General features: G+C 34.2%; 1 protein-coding gene across 1 annotated transcript; it reads right to left on the reverse strand.

The window, feature by feature from the left end:
• Window positions 1-7,794: 7,794 nt before the first annotated feature.
• On the reverse strand, window positions 7,795-18,447 carry LOC149782951 (acyl-coenzyme A diphosphatase FITM2-like). Its single transcript, XM_089934507.1, has one exon. The coding sequence runs from the start codon at window positions 18,445-18,447 to the stop codon at window positions 17,503-17,505; it is 945 nt and encodes a 314-aa protein (XP_089790633.1). The 3' UTR covers window positions 7,795-17,502.
• Window positions 18,448-27,257: the final 8,810 nt, after the last annotated feature.

Genomic DNA, 27,257 nt, shown 5'->3' on the forward strand with positions numbered 1-27,257 from the left:
GTCTCTTTAGCCGTCGTCCATGATAATTTGTTTGTGTACACAAAACCCATATATTTTGTACAAAAGAACATTGCCATTTTATGCCATATCTATAACCCACTTTTCATAATTCCTTGAAGTTCTGTTCTGTGTAGCTGTTGTTACAATGCCAACGCTGTATCGGCGCAGTTTTCAGCATCGTCAGCAAAGAGTGCTAAAAGATCTACTAGTAACCGAATCAAATCGTAAATTTACAGAGAAAATAACAGTAGACTCAAAACACAACCTTGTCTAATCCCCAGCGTACAGCTAGTCAACGTATTTGGCTATGCCTTAGCTAAACTTCATACATGACTGCAAGTTAGAGTACATAGAATTTAAAATGGATTTTTTTTAAAAAAGCTCCCATTGATACATTTCGAGGTAAACAACTTCCACAATTTAAAGTCTTCGATCTTGTTAAACGATTTATAAAATATACATACAAATTATAACACCTGCCCTCTTTTTGATAGATACTTCTATATGACATGCCATTTCGTGAAAATTTTGTCAGTAGAGGAATATCATCGTCGAATCTCAGCTTGGGCTTCATAATTAATGCAATTACCTTTAGTCTCTTTGTCTAAAAGTTTATTTAAATGTGTGGATGGGATTGTATAGGATCCAACGGAAATTTAACAATACACTGTTAGTCTGTAGGCTCACTATGTGTGTCTGTATGTGTATGTGTAGGGAGTGGTTTGCATAGAGCATAACTGAATTTTAACATTAAGCTGTTACTCCATCCCATCTCTCTTTCAAAATCTCGTGTTTTCCCACGTACACACGTTATACTCCTCTCTCTCTCTCTCTGTCTGTCTCTGTCTGTCTGTCTCTCTCTCTCTCTCTCATCCCTATGATTCTATGCAACTTTAAATTTTGCCGTTTGTATATATAAAAAAATACAATAACAATAATTAATGTAGATACGTTGTGTGCGTTTTCATCGGGCACGATTAATTCATAATATGCAATCCAGACTTTTGTTTTCAAAAAAGGGAACTGATCAATTTACATTACAGTTCTTTGCTTACGGGCAATAATATTTTGCACGGCGTTGTCTTCAAATCTAAGCGAAAATGCGACTTGTAAAAAAATAATTTGAACTGTCTTTTGGGAAAAGAAACTCGGTCAGAATAAGACGATTGGTTCAAATCATTTGTATCAATATATGACCCTCAATAATCAATAGATTGTATTAGACCCGCAAGAAGAACCCAATTGATGCATGACATCCGAGCAAACCAAACATCATTTTGTTTTGTAATTTCATGTTGTTTGTTTTCTTAATCTTGTCGTTGTATGTGTCCCTTTGTGTTCTCTGATAGTGTAAAGCCCTTAGAACTTCTAAAGATTGGTGCTGTAGTAAGTTCACATTATTATTATTATTAGTATTAGTATTAGTATTCGACAGAAAGTATTAAACTTCTATTTTGCTGCTTTCTGGGATGAGGGATCGTAGCCAGTTATCTTACCCACAGGTGGAGCTATAGTAAAACCCGGTCCCGATATTTGGTGTTGCTCGAATTTTATCTTTTGTCTGAACAATCTATTTATGATCAATGAGCGGTAAATAATTTTCAAAACTTCACTAATACGATTATCAGTGAAAACTAATATTATCTTGTTTCATTTTTCTGTGTATCAAAGTATATACTATATTAGCGCTTCAAAACACTAAAATCGCCATTTGTCTATTTTTTTTTTCATTTTAATTAAAATAGTGTATCAATACGTTTGGACTCCTTATGTTGAAACCTTTAGTGCCAACCTATTGTATATAAAATCTTAATGCCATTAACTTCATTTTCTTATCCTCCAATTAGTGTGGCTTTAATTAAACAGTCTGATTAGTGACCTAATAAAAATCTCTTAAATGGCATGCTGCAATTTACAGTTAAGTACATGGAAGAAATTAAATACGAAATCTACAACGTAGTGTTTTATATTTTTATTCACTCGTTATAAGATAATTAATTTATGCAAAATAACGGTGAGAACAGTTTCGTATTTAAACTTTAAACAAAAAGAAAATAATTGCCTTTCTCTTGGTCAACAAAAGTGAAATATACGGTAACAGAGACGTAGACGTTTTATCAATTTGTAATAATTACCTCTATTAAAAGGGTCAGGACTCGTGTAAATAAATGATTAAAAATAAACATGTGTGTGTATGTGTGTGGTAATCAGAAACAATTCTCTTTTAAAATACTACACCACTGCGATAAAAACCAGTGTAATATTCTAAATCTTATTGTAAACTGTCATCGGAAAACGGAATTTAACACACCAAGAACAATACAACTTTAATACGCCATGATAACATCTCTCCTTTTGTCCCTTCCAGTAATACTTTATGTATAGGTTGTCTGAATAAAATAAAAATAGATTATTTTACTTCTAGAAAATCTGACATATATCACTGCACACACACACAAACCTATACATCGCCCATTCTCTCTCTCTCTCTCTCTCTCTCTCTCTCTCTCTCCAATCTATGGACATAATATCAAACTTTTACAAAAACATACTTATCTAGGACGACATCTTTGAAATACGTATTGTCTAGACCTCGTACCTGAGAATAAAAAGAACATTTACAGTTGTATATAATGCAGATATGATATTATCTTAATAATATATCAAATATATGTTTAACGTAAGAAAATATTCAAAGATAATCTTGTATATTTCTTTACACAATAGATCTATTTACAGCTCATAGTATTTCTTGCACGATGTATAAATTGCTGCCTGCGAAGGGTCTGGTATGCTCTACTTCGGGTTATGATTGGATTTTCGTTAGTACCCTCTAGGATAACAGTTACGAATATAGAAGTGGGCATGTGTAGATAAGGTAAAGTAAAGAACGAGGACAAAGTAGAGACAATTCAGAGTTAGTTTTGTGCCATTTGGAAATAAGTGTCATAAAATGAACTTTTCCAGACTAGTTATTAATATAGCAGGAATATATAAAAAAAAATCATTCTAGCTTCGATGGGCGTGTTAAAATTTAGGTGTTAGAGGAACTTAATCCTGATTGGCTAAGCTAAATGGAGGGGGTGAGTGTGAGTGTGATTTGGGATTTTTATCGCAACTTTAAAAAACAAAATCAGTCATAACGCTTCGATGCCTGCAGTGTGGCAGTTTACAGTGATGTCTAGCACTGAGGCAACATGCCGCAGACATGTAGCATGGTGTCCCAGACAGTCACATTATCCTGACACCAGGCCGACCATTCCTAATATTAACCTCTTAATACCGAACGCCTAGCGAGGCAGCTGTTAGTACCAGTTTTATAAGTCTTTGGTATGACTCGGCCACAGGAGCGGAGGTGTTTCCCATACGAAATTCAACTTTAAGTAATTTCTCTTGTGAAATTAGTCAGTCCAAGTTTTTCTGACGGAAGCGAAGTCTGAGGGACTAAGAGGAAATTAACAAGTAATATTACTCGTCCAAAAATCGTGCACGGGACGAAGGTCTGGAAGAATTCGAGAGATCCAGAACCAGAATGAAATTTGGCTGCTTAGAAAGTGCGGGTCTCAAAAGGGCACAGATGTATCGTCTCAAATAGAAATATGTTGTTGTTGTTGTTGCTGTTGTCGTAGGGTTCAACGCCATTTTTCAGCACACGATAGGCTATACATGGCAGCCAGTATTAATGGTGGAGGAAGAACCCGGGAATTCCCAAAAAGAACCACTGACCCTCGAGAAGCTACTGGCAAGCTTTCTCACATACCCACATTGGCCGAATCCGAGACTCGATCCCACGCAGACAGAGGTGAGATGGCAGTGATCCGTAACGGAGAACGCTTTAGACCACTCGGCCCACCCACCCCAAGTAGAAATATAGAAGTGAAGATATGAACGTAAGGTCAAATATAGAAAAATGACAAAGTAGAGACAATCCAGAGTCAATTTGTCCTATTGGGAATTAAGTTTCATAAAATGAAATTTTCCAGACTAGTTATTAGTATAGGCAGAATTATTCTAACTTCGATGGGCGTGTCAACAATACGGAAGTTGACCATGCATTAATTGTCATGAATGTTACTCAATCATTTATTGTAAGAATCTCTTATATATGATTAATATGAGGGTGTTTGGATTAAGTGGTCTGTATGTCACAGCAATCATGTATTGTAGGAATTTCGTGCATTAATAAGATACAATTTATGGAAATTTTTTTATGTCTTAAATTATATTTATCACGTATGCTAAAAATTGATTTTACTATGTATATGCCAATGAATCGCTAGTAAGCAGGTAATGTAGTTGACAAGACATGATGTCAATTAATTCATTTGTGTAATTAAGTTGTGAATTCTCTTTTTCCAAGGAAAACCGGTATGTATCGACTGACATTGTTTAGCTAATTATTTATAGCCCAAAGTAGGATGTAATGTTATATCTAATAGGTCTAGTTATGTCATGGTTCCAGTAAGGAATACAGTTTGCAGCTAAGGGAAGAGACATTAATTTGATGATAACTGGCTGTGTGTATCAGGTCGCAAGCTGGCCATATTAGTTTAGGTCTGTTGAATTACGATAAGACGATATCTGACGTAAAAAAGTGAGAATATTGCTCGATCTCAGGAGAAGAAAAAACCTGAAAAATATTTTGGTTCCGTATTATATTTATTTGAAGTGGTGTTAAAAAATAGTTCCATACCTGGTCTGCCTAGTGGGAATGAGTGCAGACTACAACCAAGTTACGGTTCAGTGTTTCCCTTTACCCTCATTTGTGCTTCAGATACCCCAACATTTTTAATTTGACCCCCAGTTTTGATACCAAAGTTTGTTTTTTACTCAGTCTGACCCCAGGTTTGACACCAAGGAGATTTTTTACTCTCAGTCTTGCACCCCTAGGGGATACAGTGCGGTTAATGTCCCAAAGAAGTTAGTGTGTGTGTGTGTGTATGATTAGGATTTTTAACGTAGCTTCAACAATTTTTCAGCCATATCTCTACGATGTCTACAGTGTGATAGTTTATAGTAATGTCTAGCACTGGGGCATCATGCCGCAGACATGTAGCATGATGTCCCACCCAGTCACATTATCCTGACACAATGCCGACCAGTCCTAACACCCACCTCTTAATGCTGAGCGCCTAGCAAGGCAGCTGTTAGTACCATATATGTAAGTCTTTGGTATGACTCGGCCTGGTTCGAACCCACGACCTCCCACTTGAGAGAGAGAGAGAAGGAACATAAATATTGGAATGCTGTCTTGAAACCAACAGTGATTTGGAAAGGACTGGAAGCAGCCAAGTTATGTACGCTGATGACACCCAAATATACAAATCTAGCCACCCAATTGAAGTTGATGCTACCATCCATGGTGTAGAGAGGTGCATTTGTGATGTGAAATAATGGATGACATGTAACAAGCTGCAGATGAATGATGATAAACTGAGGCCATTCTGATTACAACACAAAGACTTTCTCATTCACATCCTTTACCTCAAACAATAAATATCAGCAACAGCAACATTAAATTCACACAAACAGTACGAAACCTAGGTGTTACTGACAGTACTCTCAAATGGCACCAACATGTCATGAACATATGCAAAGCTGCATATCTTGAGTTGAGACGCATCAGCTCCATTCGGAAATATCTTTCAGTTGATGCCACTAAAACACTTGTGTTTTCATTAGTACTTTCAAGACTGGACTATTGTAACTCAATAATGTCTGGTTCATCTCAATATCTACTCCAAGAAGTTCAAAACACAGCATCTCGAATCATACTTAGAGTACCACAATCAGAGCACACCTCCCCGCTACTCTGTACCCTACACTGGCTATTCATTCGATCCAGAATCAAACACAAAATTTGTTCTCTGTGCTACGGTTCACTGACGGACTCTAGTCCAACATACCTATCCGACCTCACCCAAGTCATATGGACAGCGTTCTTTTGCATACCAGGGCCCAGCATGCTTAGACACAAAGACAGTGATCCCATTCATGAGTGCTCTCAAAACTCACTTATTTTGACTGCAAGAACAAACTTAAAGACATAATAATGTTTCCTACCTTAAATATTCTCAGCATTTTTTTTTTTTTGGTCTAATTTCATGCTGTTTGTGTTTGTAATCATATCATTATATATGTTTTTTTATCTTATAGGTGTTGTCTAATGTTGTAAAGCGCTTAGAGCTTCTAAAGATTAGGCGCTGTACAAAATCCTCATTATTATTATTATGTAGACATGCATGCAATTTGAGTTCAATCATTCATTCGATTCTATAATGAAATCTCTTATATCGGTATAACAGAACAGCTAACTGAATTTCGCATAACTTTCCCAACTTCTACGTGTGTTTTGCAACCGACGTGCTTCCTCACATCGTCTCTGCCACCATGCCCAATACTAAAATTTGTGGCACACTGTGTGGAAGAAGCATGATGTATATCAATGTTTGATGACGGAATGCACGGCCAATTTTTTTGTATATTCCAAATTAAACTTCACTTTTTGAGCAATACATTTCTTTTCCCTTGGCGGTGAAGCCATTTTAAAGATCTTACATGCGATGCCGAATGGTAATTCAAATTAGTGTTGATGACGCATGCGCGGAGAAAAATTCTGGTGAGGCTCCAGTTTCTCTCAAAAGCATTTGTAAAACTACTCCTATACATACAGATTAAAATAGGCTAAAATGCTTGCTACCGGGCCAATTGTACCAATGGCTGTAGTTCTACTAATATCGCGACCAGCACTACCGGAAAGTTTCGGCAACTGCCAAGATCAAGATTTAAAATAACTGAGAATTGGAGAATTCGTGATTTTTTTTTTTAATTTTTTATTTATTTTTGGCTTGCGGCGTGAATCCGTGAATCGCTGAAAAAGTCGTGAAATTCACGCCAAAATCGTGAGGGTTGGCAGCTATGTCTATATCAGGAGTTGACAACCTATTTTACATTGCGTGCCACTTTTTCCTGATTAATTACAAAATGAACGAGCGCGTCCCACCAGTAAGAGAGCAACAGTTAAAATCGAGATTTCTGGCTGCCCTTCGCGTGCTATGCAAACCCTCTTGTGTGCCATTGTGCTACGCGTGCCGTACGTTGTCGACCCCAGGTCTATATCATAGGCATAATCATTACTAAAAGTATGGAATCTTTCAACTCAAGCAGTTAACAAAAAATTGAATATAATAATGTAATTTAAATGTTGTCTATCTAATCACACCACTAAAACAATTCTTTAAAACCTAAAACTGTATTCAAAAGATGCCTTAATATTGCACAACGAAATCCTTAGTGTGCTAAATTTGCTTCAAATGTCTGGTAAGCTGGCTAATGTTTCAGTATGGAGACTAAACAGCAGAAATTGTTGGAAAAATTGTGCAATATGCATTTGCCTGCATGTCAAATCCAATTGCTTGTTTGTTCAAATAATTATTCATAACAAACTTCACAGACCTAGATCTGCCAGTGCATTATGTGTCAGTAGATCTGTGTATGTGCAGTTTACAGCTGGACTCGACTTATAAGCAAATATATATGGTACTTCTATATTACACTGTTGATATTTAATGCTTGTGACATAAGGGACATGTATATATTTAAAAACTGAAAATTTGCAAACACAATTATGTACAATCAATGTATCAATGTTAAACACTAATAATCGATAATTTAAAATAAAGTTTGAACTGAAATAATTAGCATAGCTATATAAATACTATGAAGTGCAGTAGTTTGCATTAGTTTGAAGTGCAGTAGTCTGCCCATAAGGTTATGGCACAAGTCAAGTTGACATTGGAGTTTTATCTGCCATTTATTGTCAAGATTTATGAACAATCAATTGGACAACAAAAAGAAATAATGTATACCATATATATGGAATCAGACTGACATCAAAAGTATTGCACAAACACTATACACAGTTTGAAATAAAAGTATTCATTCATATCTTCATATTTTCCAAAACAGCTGCAAGGCAATTATGCATTGCAGGATAAGCTGGCCGTGATAACTTTTGATGTTTTCATACATACTGTCAATACTGTCTCTAATTCAACTATACGCAGTTGTCAATAGATAGATACATAGATAGACATAAAAATATAATTTCTTTGTTAAAACAATTTTGTTATCAATGACTCGACAAAATACATACACTGCATGCTGTGCATTTGGTTCTAGTACCACAGCATTCGTAATTACTGAATCAAACTGGATTGCTCTGTCATCCTATGCAAAAATCAATAGGCTTAACAAAATAAACATTTTCTGTTGATGTTTTAATGATTTTTAATTTTAAAAAGTGCAAATAACATTCCTCATAGGATATAAATCTCAAGAAAATCTTAGATACAAAATATTCGTTATTTTTTAATGACAACAATGGGATAGATACATAAACAGCTGATTGGCTCAATTATTCCAGTAATCCCTTAGTAAGGTTCTGATTGGCTCAATTATTACAGTAATACCTTAGTAAGGTTCTGATTGGCTCAATTATTACAGTAATACCTTAGTAAGGGTCTGATTGGCTCAATTATTACAGTAATCCTCAATTATTACAGTAATCCCTTAGTAAGGTTTACTGCATCAAGAATGAAATGATTCTTTTTTTGAGGGATTGCCATGATGACATATTTACAGCAATTTACAAAATGATGACGATCACAACATTCTATTACTATTTGAATCGGTGGTAAAATAAATAAAAAACTGAATGGAGATCGGATATGCATGTATTCATTTCAGACAAGCTCATCAACAAAATAAACAGACCGTAACATTAAGCACAAATTTACTAGTTATCTTTCCAACATTCAAACATGCTTTAGAGTGCAGCCACCAATACATGATGTCCTGGAGTCCGAAATGAAACATTTCAATGGGACTAATGATATATGTGCATGTTATTACAACAGGGAGGTAGATTGTTTGACTAGTTAGATGTGTTTTATAATGGATAATGTTAAATCTTGACAAGACATGGGCTGGCAGAATTTTGGAGACTAAACAGCAGAAATTGTTGGAAAAATTGTGCAATATGCATTTGCCTGCATGTCAAATCCAATTGCTTGTTTGTTCAAATAATTATTCATAACAAACTTCACAGACCTAGATCTGCCAGTGCATTATGTGTCAGTAGATCTGTGTATGTGCAGTTTACAGCTGGACTCGACTTATAAGCAAATATATATGGTACTTCTATATTACACTGTTGATATTTAATGCTTGTGACATAAGGGACATGTATATATTTAAAAACTGAAAATTTGCAAACACAATTATGTACAATCAATGTATCAATGTTAAACACTAATAATCGATAATTTAAAATAAAGTTTGAACTGAAATAATTAGCATAGCTATATAAATACTATGAAGTGCAGTAGTTTGCATTAGTTTGAAGTGCAGTAGTCTGCCCATAAGGTTATGGCACAAGTCAAGTTGACATTGGAGTTTTATCTGCCATTTATTGTCAAGATTTATGAACAATCAATTGGACAACAAAAAGAAATAATGTATACCATATATATGGAATCAGACTGACATCAAAAGTATTGCACAAACACTATACACAGTTTGAAATAAAAGTATTCATTCATATCTTCATATTTTCCAAAACAGCTGCAAGGCAATTATACATTGCAGGATAAGCTGGCCGTGATAACTTTTGATGTTTTCATACATACTGTCAATACTGTCTCTAATTCAACTATACGCAGTTGTCAATAGATAGATACATAGATAGACATAAAAATATAATTTCTTTGTTAAAACAATTTTGTTATCAATGACTCGACAAAATACATACACTGCATGCTGTGCATTTGGTTCTAGTACCACAGCATTCGTAATTACTGAATCAAACTGGATTGCTCTGTCATCCTATGCAAAAATCAATAGGCTTAACAAAATAAACATTTTCTGTTGATGTTTTAATGATTTTTAATTTTAAAAAGTGCAAATAACATTCCTCATAGGATATAAATCTCAAGAAAATCTTAGATACAAAATATTCGTTATTTTTTAATGACAACAATGGGATAGATACATAAACAGCTGATTGGCTCAATTATTCCAGTAATCCCTTAGTAAGGTTCTGATTGGCTCAATTATTACAGTAATACCTTAGTAAGGTTCTGATTGGCTCAATTATTACAGTAATACCTTAGTAAGGGTCTGATTGGCTCAATTATTACAGTAATCCTCAATTATTACAGTAATCCCTTAGTAAGGTTTACTGCATCAAGAATGAAATGATTCTTTTTTTGAGGGATTGCCATGATGACATATTTACAGCAATTTACAAAATGATGACGATCACAACATTCTATTACTATTTGAATCGGTGGTAAAATAAATAAAAAACTGAATGGAGATCGGATATGCATGTATTCATTTCAGACAAGCTCATCAACAAAATAAACAGACCGTAACATTAAGCACAAATTTACTAGTTATCTTTCCAACATTCAAACATGCTTTAGAGTGCAGCCACCAATACATGATGTCCTGGAGTCCGAAATGAAACATTTCAATGGGACTAATGATATATGTGCATGTTATTACAACAGGGAGGTAGATTGTTTGACTAGTTAGATGTGTTTTATAATGGATAATGTTAAATCTTGACAAGACATGGGCTGGCAGAATTTTGCAGTGCTGGCATTTAGGTATTACAAACTCTAAAAAAATTCCTTCGAACAATGCATGCTAGTTACAGCAGGGGATGGATTCTAGGGATACCAACATCCACACTACATTTATTTGATACAGTGAAAATTGCTCTTGAAAGACCAACCACTTTGCCAAATTGCCAGCAAAATATTATTTTTCATGATGGATATTCTCCCAGTAGAGGTCTTAACAATGTATATACAGTAACACAGTTGATGCATGCATGAAAAATGTTGTTCATTCATTCAAGACAAGTGGTCTTTTAACACAGTCAATTTTTAAGTCTGATTGGACTTTATAAATAGAATCCCAATCATAGACCCAGATATGCTGTTAAGTAATGTCCTGGCAGATACATGTGTCTTATCCATGCCAACATGCATCAAATTCGTAAACCATACCATTCTTTGTTAACTCCCTCCTATTTTAGAAATTTTCCCATTTTTTATTTCAAATTAAGGGGGAATTTTCCCTAAATTTTCCATTCTGGAACACACCCTGCCTTAGGTCATCTTCTAAATAACTTTGTTATTTAAAAATAAATTGCAATTAAAAGTTATTAATTTTTTTTACTGTGCAACAGTTTTTTTTCTCTCATTGCATGGAAATTTAAATACACTGATTTAAATTATTTTCTTTTAAATGAATTTTAATGCCACTGTTGCTATATTGCTGTCCATTGACAGGCTTTTCACTTTTTATTTAAAGCTCTGTCCATAAACATTATCATTATGGTATCAAAAAATGAAACATTTTCACACGCATAAAATTAAAGGAACAGTGATGAGGATACATAATAAGGCATAACCAAGTCTGTCCATTTGTCTGGATACAGACTAACTCTGATCTTGCAATATATGGTTTACAGTTACGAGTGTTTTACAATTAGATATGTGTGGTAAACAATCCTACTATGATTAAACAGCAGAGACTTCCAATGCAATATATGGTTTACAGTTTGTGTTTTACAATTAGATCTCTGATCTTCCAACACAATATATGGTTTACAGTTTTTGCTTTAAAATAGATATGTATAGCAAACAATCCTACCGTGACTGAACATGACAGACTTTTTTAATATAACATGCAACAGCTGATCAGGGTCAGTACTGTTCATGGTTGGGGGGTGTGTTACAATTCAGTAAATATGAATAAACAGTCCTGCCATGATTGTCAGAGACTGATCATGACCTAAACAAATAAAAGAGAATAATAATTACTGCCACAGATGCAAGCCTGTTTCAATAATTAAGTGATGAAATACAAGTCCTTTCAAGGTTCTTTATTGGCACCTGTACATTGCTATAGAGAACAGTTTCCAAGTCAGTTCTCAATCTCCTTCTCCCCCTCCTATATGTAAGCTATGTGAAAAAATTACTCCAATTACACTAAGGCAAAGGTAATATACCGAGAAAGTTTAAGATGAATAGAAATGAAGTCTGTATAGGTGCCCCTTTGCCTGGTACCCTGGGGAAATTGCCCCTTCCAGCCAACCACTACCGATGAAACTGTAATAGCTTGCTACCACAAATCCCTTTTTACTGCATTTTCCAACCCCTAATTCCCACCTCCAGACCTTGGGGTCTGATATGATAATGCAAAATCAGTCACACATAGTGAAGTCTTGCTAACTGATACTGCAAAACAAGGATCTCCCAAGCTCAGGAAATCATTGGGACCTTAGGATGGACCAATGGCCATCATTCCTACATAAAACAATGCAACATTAAGAAAACAATGGATTATTCAAATCTGCTTGGGGCCACCATGGATTTGATATTCTGAGGATCTCTTAGCATTGCCCTTGGAGGCTATATTTTATTTGGATATATACTGGGTCGATTCAAAAAATAATTTAGTTTAACTTCTGTTACACTGTTAAACTTCGTTTGCAAACTGGTGCTGGCCCAAACCAGAAAGATCCCTGCCACGGCTGCAAAGACTCGTGAATTTCCATTAGAAGATGTGGCATCATACTGATGGACAGAAAAATGGAAGGCATCACAATATCCCCAGTGCTTTCAAAATATGAATGGGGATAAAAATGTAAAGAACAAAATAATTTGGGCACAGCACCTGAACTCAAACATGGATTATAGAATAGACATTCCAATATACGAGTCAATAAGACAGTCTGACACCATATGGGAGAAACACGATGAAACTGTAACACACCAATATACTAATAAACACAAAATATTACGTCATATCAAAACTGTTAAACAGACCATAAGTGCAATGCCAGTAGCTGGTAAAGGAAAGTAACAATTCCATTGGTCAGAATGTTACCACATGATCAAAATGAACTGCGTTTATTTCTGTATGAACTGTAAGGAGAACTACTTTTCTAAGAATACCCACTTCTATAAATAGAGTCACGTGTACAGCATAAGATAAACACTGCCAGTGAAGGCAGACATGAAGTAAGAATTAAAGGAAAAGATCATTCTAACAATATTTTTTTTAAAAAATTGAACAAATTTGGTTTTCATTGGTTGAAGGACTGGTATTATGATGACCTTATTATGATAAAGCAGGACAACCCCAAGTGCTATGAATAGCTACTTAACAGAAAACCCCAAACATGTATTACTACACTCAATTAAGATTTCTGTTTTTTAATGATGCAAACAAAATAACATAACGAATAACTGAAATTTCAAATATAAGAGTTTAACGTTTCTTTCTGAGTTTATTGTAGTTTAAACTGTCAGCTGCCGACTCACACAGCAAATAATGCCCTATTTTAACGTTTTTTCTGAGTTCATCGTGGCATAAACTATTAGTTGCCAACTCACACAGCTTACATAATGCCCTTCGGGCATTATTTGCTGTGTGAATCGGCAACTGACAGTTTATACCACGATAAACTCAGAAAAATATGTTAAACTCTTAATTACATTGCTATTTGTATAAGGCAATTACCACATTTTAAAAAAATGACGACATACGTTGTACAACAGACATTCCAATTTATGAGTCAAAAAAACTCCACACAGGAGAAGCATGACAGGAAATTATAACACACAATAAAACCGATAAACAACAAAAATGTCATTTCAAACAGTTCAAACATACCATACCCATATGTTTACATAACAGTAAATTGGCAATTAGCCACAAAACGAACCGCTTTGGTGGCCTAATGGTTAGAGCATCTGCCTAGGATGTGGAAGGTTGAGGGTTTCGATCCCTGGCCGAGTCATACTTAAGACTTACAAAAATGGTACTAACAGCTGCCTTGCTTGGTGCTCAGCATTAAGAGGTTAGTGTTAGAACTGGTTGGCATGGTGTCAGGATAATGCAACTGGATGGAACGTCATGCTACATGTCTGCGGCATGATGACCCTGTGCTAGACATCACTATAAACTGTCACACTGTAGACATCATAGCAATATTTTATGACTGAAAAATTGTTAAAGCTACATTAAAAATTAAATCACACACACACAGCACACAAAACAAATGATGATATAAACTGTTCTTTTCAAAGGCTTCCAAATGTTATTAACCACTTAAAATTTAAAGAACTTATGCATTTATCCAACAGATTTCTATCCAATTCACCTACTTGTATTGACATGTAATCCAATATACTACTAAGGTGTCAGTTACATTTTCCCCCCAAAGCTATATTAAAAATCCAAATCACATCACATTTTTCCCCAAAGCTAGTTTAAACATCCAAATCACATCACATTTTTCCCCCAAAGCTACATTAAAAATCCAAATCACATCACATTTTCCCCCCAAAGCTACATTAAAAATCCAAATCACATCACATTTTTCCCCCACAAAGCTACGTTAAAAATCCAAATCACATCACATTTTTCCCCACACAAGTTATCCACATATTAGTAAAATCCTATGAAGAGAATAAAACTCAATGGATTTCTAATTCTTCACTTATAAAATTAAAAACATTTTGTAGACAAAGAGGTGAATGATAAATGTTATGTTAATGTGATACATTATGATAGTCTCATAGACTTTATCCTATGTATGCAATTGTACGTGGTTGGGGTTTTGATAGCAAATTGATAAAACCCTATTGACTGCATAAAAACGCAAATATAAGCCACATATTACCACAACATTTAATTTCACCTGTTCTGCACAAGACAAAGAAAAAAGACTAATATTTGCATAAAGGTGCAGTTTATATAGTGTAGTTAACATATATCAGTGGACAGGAAAACATTCAAAATCTGTAATTTTTATCTGCAACAAATCTGTCAGTATGATGATTGATCAAAACTAGAGCTAGTATAGATGGGTATAACAATAAATCTGTTGGTATGATGATTGATCAAAACTAGAGCTAGTATAGATTGATATAAAAACAAATCTGTTAGTATGATGATTGATCAGAACTAGAGCTAGTATAGATGGGTATAACAACAAATCTGTTGGTATGATGATGATCAAAACTAGAGCTAGTATAGATGGGTACAATAAAAAAGTCCTAGTTCTCTACAATCTGTTCAGCAGACAGAAACTTCTACAAGAAAACACAAGTTTGGAAAATGGGACCATAACTCGGAATGCTGAAAATCAGGTTAGTCAGAGTCCCACTGATATCATGATACACGGTAACTTTTGCTCAAAAGGTATATTCCTTAGGTAATATACTACACACCACACTGTATAAAAATTGGATGAATATTTTCTACATAATGCTGGTAATAAAGATCTGTTACAGTGGAGATAAAATATTCATGTAAAAAGGGCAAAAGCTCCATCACAAATGGACCTATAAAAAAAATCTTTTAAAAGGCACATTTGCAGTTCACCTACAAAACAGCATTCAATCATGTGTAAAAGTTACAGATCTGTGCTACTTACAAGCGGTATCCCATCTGAAGATATTATCTTAATTTAACAAGGATTATGACAACTCTAAATGGTGTTGACAAGATAAAATCCTTAAAAGGCAAAAATCTTGGACTACAAGTAAAATTACACACATAACTGCATGAAAATGTTCAAGGGTAACTGGTTATAAGGAGAAGCTGTGGTGGACATCTACTATTGATGGGATATGGCCCATATCGAAACTGGACCCGAAAGATAAAACATTTAAAAGGCACATTCACAATAACAGGCATTCTTTAACCAGTATCCAGACAAGTTCAACACAGTAATTGCAACCAGACAAGATAGGAGATGCAAGCTGCACTTTTCTTAACTGGGTATTGTAGTTCAAACAAAAGGTAACATTAACTAGCTCTAATGGCAGAGATAAGTGGCATTCAGAATAGTTGGAATGATAAGGATTGGTTTTGGGTCAATGCATATAACAAAAAGGGAAGTGCAGTGGTGGATTTATGGATACCATGGACACTGCCATCTTACCTCTGTCCATGTAGGTTTGAGTTGTGGCTCAGTCAATATGAGTATGTATGAAAGCTTTCCAGTAGCTTCCCAAGGGAAAGTGGCTCTTAACTGACGTATTCTGGATTCTTCCTCTGCCAGTTATACTGGCTGCCATAGGTTATCATGTGCTGAAAAATGGCACTAAACCCACAACAAGGGTCATCAACACACAAACATGAAAGACTGGGTCCTTGTGAATGCCAGGATTCACATACATACCGGTGTGCAATTTTATTTGTTACTTTACATGCTTTAAAATTGGATGCATACACTGTTTGCCGAGTACCAGCCCAAATTTTTGTCAAATTATCGAAAGTGAAGTTGTTCACAGAAATGAGTAAAGACCCAATCAGATCTTAATTGAATCATCAACAATAATTGATACCCACTGTCTATAGTCTATGAGCTCATCATTCATGCATGTCAATAATCACCTCTATGTTACATCAAAGAACAGATCTTATGTTCAAGTGTACATACATTACATAGGCAAATTAATATAACACACCAAAACAATTACAATGTCTTATTATACTGCAAGTAGATTAGCTTTCTTAAAACTTGATCTTGATCTTAAATGGTCATTTTTTACACAAACAGTGGATTTTGCCATCAAATCTATGACAATATACAGCAGTCCTTAACTGACAAAATACTGTTCAACAATGTCAACCCATTACCACTACTCACATATTTCATTACCTCAAGTACTCCGCTAATTCCAGTAATGTTCATGAACAGTTTAACTGAGTTAGCATCACATTTTATAATTTTAGAAGGAAGTAAAAGTTAAATATTTTTCAACTCTCTGTCTTCCAATGTCTTTTTTGGATCCACATTCAATTTTTGGTATTAAATTTATGGCAATAGAAAACTCAAACTGTTGGAAGATGAAAAGCAAAAATATCTAAAAGATCTAAAGTTAATTTGTGTTCTACATAGAAAAACTCGAAAGGTTTCCAAAGACTGAAAAAATTATGTGATGGACATCAATTATTTCAGGAAACATATTATCAGATTTACATGAACATCTGCTCTTCTGGTCTGTAATATTATTTATTGTTTGATATAAATCAAAGAAACATCATCAGTTTCAATAAAGAATGGATCCATATGAGAAACAGCTACATATCAAATTACTAGGCAAAATTTTGTACAGGTAAAATTAATTACATTCAGTTATAAGTAAACTATGCACTTTCTCCAATCAAATATGAACAATTTCTGCTCTTGTGGGATATTTTATGAACTGGAAGGGACTGCATCCAGGTGGATCAGGAAACCAACTCAATCCTTACATGAACCACATCCTGTAGCAAACGAAACTATGACCAACACCTAAAAAAAAAGCAGCAGTTATCTTCAAATACATTATTTTACTGGGTTAAATTTTGTGCAGGTAAAACTAACTGCATTCAAGTGAAATGTGCACTGCCTCCAATCAAATATTAACGATTTCTTTTTTTGGTGTTTTTTATAAACTGGAACGGACTGCAACCAGGTGGATTAGGAAACCAACTCAATCCCGACATGAACAACATCCTGTAGCTAATGAACCAGCATCCAACTGCTAAAAAGGCAGCAGCTATCTTCTGAGTCAGAGTGTGGAATCTGTAGATTGTTGAGATGACCAGTAAGAATTCCCATAACACTGACAATAAGGTGATGAATACTATATTAATTTTGATCAATGGTGTTAGCGACCTGTATGAGACCTTAGCTTGGTAAACTTGCTGTTCTGTAAGATTCTTCTTCAGTGTTATATCCTCTTCATCCAACATCTTTTCCAGGTTTGTCCAGGAATCAAAGCATTTTACCTCTTCGGATATAATTAATAAATTGTGCACAAGCAAAAATATATGACCAGATATGTCAAATCCTAACCATGCTTTTCCTTCTTTCATGCATGAGACCTTGTTCGTAAATTCTTTCTTGGAGCAAACTCCTACGATTGAGTCAATTAATACAAACGATTTGGTGCAAACATACCACCAAACTGTGGCAATAACCAGACGTGTCAAATGATTGCGGAGCACTCTTTTCCAGTCTCCGCACGTGTATATGAAGCTGGTGAAAATAATGAAAAACGCCAGCGCAACGAATGTCCATCCGAATCCAAAAGATATGAAAATTCTGTTCAAAATATTTCTGCTGTCAGAAAAATATGACTTCGGGAAAGCAAACAGATCGGACAAAATAGACCCAATCATAACCCCAACCAAATATATGCCGACTTTCACCGATGTATCGATCATTAACACCGTCTTACAAATCTTCATCAAAAGAATAATAAAGAAATGTCCCACATTAATAGGTGGTGGAAGAGATTTCTTGCCAGATCCTTTTTGAGTTTGTCTCCCACGAGGCTGCGCTTGTTCTTGAGCAGTCGCCATTTTGGCCAATACTAGTCATGTGATCAATCAGCTGCATAAAATGATAAAACAAGACGAGAAACACATCCGGAAATAATGTCCACAACATGTAGATCACAAGAAATGCTGTCACAATTAAAAATATATATAAGTTATTTCCGTTATACAATATCAGTTTCGTACAGAAGCAGTTGTCATATTGACTGCCCAAGCACACTTGTAAATTATTAATCTTTCTTTCTTAAGGGTCCATATGTACTACCCAAGGATAAATTGCGAGCTAGCACAGTTGATGTTATGGTACGAACATATTCGTGCTGATGCCAGAACATTCTTTTTTCAAAATTATGGAATGACTAGATGGTATTATTTCACAGATATTTATAAAACTGACTGCACCTTTATTGAACTATTGAATGCCTTGAGAGTATTATATAAATATATAAATTTCTGACACAATTACAGAACTACTAAATGGCACACGGGCACCATTTCCCAAAATAGTAATAAAAAATACTGAACTAAATTGTAAACATCATTTCTCCAAAGTTAACGAGAGTACGCTGACACGTTCTACATACACAATAGATAGTGCAACAAATAAATAAGTTATACAGCTATATAGAATTCTAAAACATCACGATATCTCTGTGTGCATTCTCAAACTACTCTCAACAGTAAATCAATAAATGACACATTACAAGAACACGTCTGTGCTCTGGGATCGGTCAGATCATCCATGTATACCACAAATACCGACGCATCAGCAAATCATTCATTGCTGCATAAGACAGTTATTAAAACAGGATAAACAGCGATTTTAAAACAGTATTCTGTAAATTATATATTGCTGGTTTCATACACACAGTAAATGGGAAAAAAAAGATCAGACTAAGATATTAATTCTAGCACTGTCTTTTACACACTTGATACAACAAACAACATTGATATCGTTCTTTATTACAGTTAGTACCCTTCGTCATAGTTATTTGTAAAATCGGCACAAAAGAAGGAAATCTTTCTACAGTCTACACCATCAGCATGTACAACGGGGATTTCTCTGTGTGTGTTTGTGTGCGCGTATATATATATATATATATATATATATATATATATATATATATATATATATATATATATAATAATAATAATAATAATGAGGAATTTGTATAGCGCCTAATCTTTAGAAGCTCTAAGCGCTTTACAACATTAGACAACACCTAAAACATAAAAAACATATAATGATATGATTACAAAAACAAACACCATGAAATTAGAAAACATTTTTTAAAAAAAACATGTTGAGAATATTTAAGGTAGGAAACATTATTAGGTCTTCAAGTTTGTTCTTGCAGTCGAAATAAGTGAGTTTTGAGAGCCCTCTTGAATATGATCGCTGTGTCTTTGTGTCTAAGTTCAGTGGGCAATTCATTCCACGTTGCTGGGCCCTGGTATGCAAAAGAACGCTGTCCATATGACTTTGTTTTCATAGTGGGAATAATGAGTATACGATTGTCAGAATAGGAGCGTAAGAATCTTGCTGGTATGTACACATGGGTGAGATCGGATAGGTATGTTGGACTAGAGTCCGTCATTGAAACGTAGCACAGAGAACAAATTTTGTTGTTTGATTCTGGATCGAATGGATAGCCAGTGTAGGGTACAGAGCAGCGGGGAGGTGTGCACTGATCGTGGTACTCTAAGTATGATCCGAGCAGCTGTGTTTTGAACTTTTTGAAGTTTCTGGAGCAGATATTGAGACGAACCAGACAGAATTGAGTTACAATAGTCCAGTCTTGAAAGTACTAATGAACACACAAGTGTTTTAGTGGCATCAACTGAAAGATATTTGCGAATTGAGCTGATGCGTCTCAGCTCAAGATATGCAGCCTTGCATATGTTCATGACATGTTGGTGCAGTGTAAGAGTACTGTCCAGAGTAACACCTAGGTTTCGTCCTGATTGTGTGAATTTAATGTTGGTGCTGCTGATATTTATTGTTTGAGGTAAAGGATGTGAATGAGAAAGTCTTTGTGTTGTGATCAGAATGGCATCAGTTTTATCATCATTCATCTGCAGCTTGTTACATGTCATCCATGATTTCACATCAGAAATGCACCTCTCTACACCTTGGATGGTAGCATCAACTTCAGTTGGGTGGCTAGATTTGTATATTTGGGTGTCATCAGCGTACAATTGGTATGACACTGGATGATGATCTATGACACTTGAGAGCGACTGAGTGTATAGAATGAAGAGAACAGGTCCAAGAACAGACCCCTGTGGAACACCACAACATAGACCAACTGGGCTGGAGTGTATTCCATTTGCAGATACAGTTTGTGTCCTGTTGACCAAGTAGGACTTGAACCACAGTAAAGCCGTATCATGAATGCCAAATACATGCTGGAGGCGGTGAAGTAATATATCATGGTCTATTGTGTCAAATGCTGCAAACAAATCAAGGATGGTGAGGACTGTAATCTTTCCGCTATCCAACGCAGAGAGAATGTCATTAACTACTTTTAGAAGAGTAGTTTCAGTAATGTTGCAAGGGCGATATGCAGATTGTACGTTGCTAAAAAGACTTTGAATTTAGATGCGATACAAGCTGGGATAGAACAACCTTTTCTAAGATTTTTGATATGAATGGGAGATTAGAAACTGGGCGGTAGTTCTTTAGATCGTTATGGTCTACTGTTGGTTTCTTCAGCAGAGGCTTTACAATGGCAGTTATATATACATATAATTATTGCTGGACTTGGATACATGACAATAAGCAATAAATAGGTTGCTTGGTCTAGCTTTCTTTGTGGATATGGTCTCAACGGGCACAAACAATTTAAAGGGTTCTAGGGAGCAAGCTTCAGAAGGGGTTCAAAGTGGTGACGGGAGCGAAACTGATGGTTACGACACTGTATATGTTCCCTGAATGGTCGAAATTAAAATATTTTGCCAGACTGAGCTTTTGCTAATTTGCATATCAAAAGTTAAATAAATTATTTTTAACACATGCAAACAATTATTAGAAAATATACATCGATATAAGTTGATTTAATCAAATTGATGATGTAGATTATGTAATAAATCAACTGATTCCATCACAGGTAAGAAAACAGTTTAGGAACTCTATTAATACATTGAATAACAAGAGAAGAAAGAAAACATCTGAAAAAGCAAACTTTGATGCAAAAAAACAAAACAAAAACAAAGTCTTAAAGATTTATTCACAAGAATTTAAATCAATGCAGATTTTATGTCAGTAACATTAAATCTTTTTATAAATGTGACAATGACATTGAACTGTATTTTAAAAAAAAATAATTACAAAAGTCGACAATTTGGTTCTGTCAAATACAGATCCGCTTAACTGTTAGACTTAGGAAACAGAGTACTGTAGAAGGTGATAAACATGAATAAATAGAATTACCATAGGACAAAACCTATGAACACAAAGATGGAAATGGATCAGATTTTACAGGCCAAATATGGAGAGAAAATAATTGAGAAAACACGACGGATGTATACATTCCAGATAATGAAGTTAAAAAAAAACAAAGTAAAATGAGGATAAACATATTTCTTTTATCAAGATTTTTTTAGTTATGTGTCCCTAATGAAGAAAAAAATCAATAACTGAAACTAACGAAAAAATTTGTACATCTATTGGTTAATGCAAGAAATGTTCATACTGCGGTTGGCTAAAATCTAAGTGATGAAATATTTACAGGAAACAGAAACATTTTAGAGATATAGTTCTATTTTAATTTAAAGGGCATAATATTTATTCCTATGCATTCATGGCTAGTTTTTAATGCTTGAAACTACTTTGCCACCTATAGACAACTTATATTAAGGTCTGGTTGATTCAGTAGTAGGTAATTAGAGGTTTCTGGCTCCGGTTCATTAAGAAAGTTCAAAACAAATACAAGTTCATCTTTTTTCTACTAGATTTTTATGACCTCTCATTTTTTTTACAAGTATAATATTTTTTACTTAATTTTTCAAAAAGTCACACTTCTGGCTCAACGACTATGGTAGTCATATTTGACGATGTATTTGTTTTGAACTTTTTTGATGACCCTGATCCAGAAATATTCCTTTTACCTACTACTGAAATTTATAATGCTTCTTCACCTACTGTAGATATAAAATTTTATATTAGAGATTAGAGTATACGATAGGAAATGGATTATTACAGTACACCGATAAAAAGTGTTGGATTTAATTTGACAAATACTTATTTTGAAAGATTTGATTAACGATATACTGGGATGGAACCTGATATAATAAGCGATTGTATCAAAAACGTTAAATATCGTTCATCCGTTAAACGCGACTCAGTCTGGTCATTTGCAGATTCAAGCGATGAAAGAATTAGAGGCTGTACTCTTGATCCGATGTTATTTATTGACGATATGGTTGATGTTTTTTTTTTAATATTGATATACATAATATTTGACAGATAAAATTTATGGTTAGAAGATTTTGTTATCAGACTTATTTATGAAGATTAGACAAAACTTATTTAAAGAACTTTCAGCTATTACTTACACAACTTCATCACTATATGCTTTTTTGATATTTTTTTCACATCTGCCTACTCTCATTGGGAGTATATCTGTTAATATACCGTCAATTGTACGAAACGCATGTATTAAATCATTCATATCATCATTTACACCGCGAAGATAAGGTTGTATTTGGTCAAGTAATTGTTTGTAAATTATATTTTCTGTTATACAAGCATTTTTTGGGGTTACAATTCTAGGTTCAATTTTTTACAGCATTTAGAAAGAGAAATACCAACACCAGAAATTATTAACAATAATGGATTTAATGATGCTCCACTTGAAATTATACCGTCATGAGCAATGGTAGATATGATATTAACAAAATTATTATGTTGTAATATTTATAACAATGTTTTAATGCACCAAAGATTTTATGATACAATCTATAATATAGTATTAGTGCGTCCATATAATTGCTTGTAATTTCGTTTGAAATATGATTGAAATTGATAATTTGATTTTTCATTGTGATATTTGTTATGTGATAAAAAAAAAAAAACATTTACACAACTTTGAAGGTAAATTTTCCACCATATATATTAAGAAATTTTCGAAAGACAGTATTAGCTTCATCAGCTATAAGTGTTCTGTACTTTTCGTAGACAACTGATGCTTTATCCCTTTATCGCTCATCTGTTAGTACCTCATTTTTATAAACCACCTGTACGAATTAAATTTGGTATATATATACCAAACAATTGTCTTTCATTTACAACATCATTGCAATCATTTTCTAGCTCATCGATGTACCCGATCACTAGCGCTATATTTCGTATACTAAACTTGTTAAGAACAAGATGTTGTCTAATAATTGCGTATGTGATTTAAAAAATTGATAAAATTTCCTCCCGGAGCTTTTTTTAAATTAATAATATAGTCTTTATAAACATATCTACCACGTTTTTTCAATAACTTTTCACAAGGTTTTCTATACAATTTCTCTTTGTTTTATTATAGTATCTTAGTAACGATAATTGATGAGATTCTTCTAGTGTAGGTAATGGAACATCATCAGCTTCGCTAATATCATATGGTAAATGTTTTAAAGAAGGTAAATTTAAGGACTGAAACTCATTGAAAAACATGTCTCGTTCAATATCATCAAAATCATAAATTTTAAAATGTTCAATTATCGATAATGATTTTATTTACAATAATCGGGTCAAAATCATAAGGAGGTTAATATATTATTGTACGAAATGCATTTATATAAACCTTTAATAAAAGCTCAGCATCTTTTGACATATTTCCAACAACTTATACCAGTGTTTTTTTGTCATGGTAGTACATACCAATATGTTTAAAAATTTCTCGTTTCGAAAAACTAAGGTTAAGATTTTTATTTTTTCTTAATTTTGACTTTTTTATTTTGACAGTTTTTTTTAAGCCGATTGTGAGAATTTTCTATTCTTCTTCCACCATGTTCTATTGTTTTTATTAAATTTGATTTTGTGATAATCTTGCTAAGTTCAAGTGATATTTTTAAACTATATTTTCAACTCCATCTTGTTCTTCCTTTTAATCATAGGGATAACAGTATATGCTTATCAAATCAAAATGTTCTATTGCGTCTCTCAACTGTGGACCGCGCATGTGCATAACACGAATAAAATGAGCTTTTTCTTCCGACCAATCACTATCATCAGGTTTATTTGTAAATCGTAATGAATTTTTGTGTGTTGTTAATGTAATTTTATTCGTTGTAATTTTCAGCAGAAACATCTTTGTTTGGGTTAAAATATTATCATAAAATTCTTTTGCAACGTTTGTAATTGATGGATCTGACAATAATTCTACAACGTTAGATTAAAAATGATCGTCAACTGTACAATTTTAAAACGCAGTCAGTCTTGGAAACGGAATTTCTGCGGCATTAATATAAATACTAAAACATTTGTATTTAATAACAGTATTTGCGGCAGCTAAAGTAAAATACTATGCAGATGAAATATATGTGTTTCTTGTAATATACAAATCATTCCAAGTTGAGTCATCATTAGACCCATGTAGTTTCCAATTATAAATTCGCCCAACACCAAAGTTTATATATATATATATATGTGTGTGTGTGTATGGATGTATGGATGGATGCATGCATGTATGTATGTATACAAGATGATCGCTATATATTTTGTGTATTAGAAGCCGGGTTGTTTGATTCATATCGGATGACTTAACCGTTTATTAAACTCATGATTTAACTCACTCCAAAAAATTTCACCAAGAAGATTCTTTTATTTATTTTTACATATGATGACAATTTACTCAGATTTTGTGACCAAAATCACTTGTCAATGACATTAGAATCGTACAATCAAAATGTGAGTGAACATAAATACATGTTGGATTTGCTCAACCAGTTATAACTGTGTGTTTGGACGTTACATTATCAAAACTTTTAACAAGTAAGTCTAATTTAAAAAAATAAAAGCACATTTAGGATTATAGGATCTACTCGACTAATTGTAATGATTAAATGTGTCTTTGAAGTTTTAGCATTTATTAGCCGTTTGTTCTTCCACAAGATGTACGCTGCAATTCTGTTGCTGATTTTCTCCAATCCTACCTGGAGAATTGATTGATTCTTCTCAAAGAGGAGCATGGGGGCTCTATCCAATCTTACCTAGAGAATTAGTTGATTCGTCTTAAAGCATTGTTGAATATAGGGGCTGTATCCAATTCTACCTAGAGAATTGGTTGATACTTCTTAAAGCCTTTTTAGATTATAGGGGCTCTATCCAATTCCACCTGGAAAATATTTGATTCTTGTTAAAGCATTGTGGAATATAGGGGCTCTATCCAATTATACCTGAAGAATTGATTGATTCTTCTTAAAGGAGGTGTGGGACATAGGGGCTTTATCCAATTCTACCTTGATAATCGGTTGATTCTTCTTAAAGTGTGAATGGAACATAGGGTCTCTGTCAATACTGGAACTGATGACAAGATGAAGAACTTTGGTATGAAAAGGAATATCTTATAAGAATGAAGTCATTTGATTGCAGTGGTTCTTGATAAGGTTTAGATTAATAACTGCATGATCAGCGAGGCTGGTGACATATGACACAAGCTTGAAATGGATCTAGTAGCTTTACAACACTTCAGTGTGATCAACAAATTTAAGATTCAGTGTGATCAACAAATTCAAGACTCGTTTCAAACGAGGCACTCATACATGTTCACTTTTTCCCCAATATTCTTCATTCCAGGTACTTGGGTAGGAACCTCGCCAATGTGCAAATAGACTGCTATGGAATACTGCACTCAGCATCATTTGACCTGCTTGTCAATAGTGGTAAACCTGAAAGCCCAAGCTAAACCCTTTAAGCCTTGCATATTTCGAGATGGTACTTTGAAAGAATGCGTGTCACATTGCCTAGTGGAAATCTCGTGACCATACTATCACGGAACTGAACTACTAATTGTATTAGACATTTGCAACTACTGATGGTTTTGAAATAACATTTTCTATAGGCTTGACACTGACATAACTTAGTTACACACTGTTGAACACGAAGCACCTATCCTAAATGAGAAATATGTATTGGAAATGTAGTATTTAGACGTGGCAATTTTAAAATATGTTTAAACTTAACTGTAGTGATTATTTTAATCCTTAATTTTCTTTGAGATGAATTTACTCGGATCATGCAATCATTGTATCATAATACCGTATGTGTGCTTTTGCGGTTCATCAAATGAATATTAAGTGGCCTCTGTACACTGTTGATCCGCTTGAAAACTATTGAATAGATTGTGTTTGGCAGGCCTTCCATAGGCATATATATTGTATTGGTGACTCTCTCTCTCTCTCTCTCTCTCTCTCTCTCTCTCTCTCTCTCATATTGTAGTGATAAGAGAAATGAACTTGTTTTAACTGGATTAAGCATCTACATCTGTCTATTGAGTATTTGAGTAAGAGCTAGTCGAGTTACTGTACACGCAGACCAATATCCATTTGCTTGTCTTGAATTAAACAGTCCACAACTTCAGTGTTCTGCAAGGGTAATGCTAAATATGAAATTCTCAGGAAAAGCATAAGAGTACAAATGACAATATTCTTTTGCATTATAAGTAAAATGGCATTCTAAAGTTACGTCCATATACCACAAACCGTTAACCTTTTGTACCGCTATTTGCTTGGATTGCATGACTCTGATCTCAGTTATTTTATCATACATGATACCTTGTTCAGTCTTGTTTTTTTATTCTAACAGATTCATTTACCACAAATTTTTGTATGGCGTTAAAATGTTG

This window comes from Sinohyriopsis cumingii, chromosome 15 (genome assembly GCF_028554795.1).
Source record: "Sinohyriopsis cumingii isolate HCF-2022 chromosome 15, ASM2855479v2, whole genome shotgun sequence".
NCBI classification, from domain to species: domain Eukaryota; kingdom Metazoa; phylum Mollusca; class Bivalvia; order Unionida; family Unionidae; genus Sinohyriopsis; species Sinohyriopsis cumingii.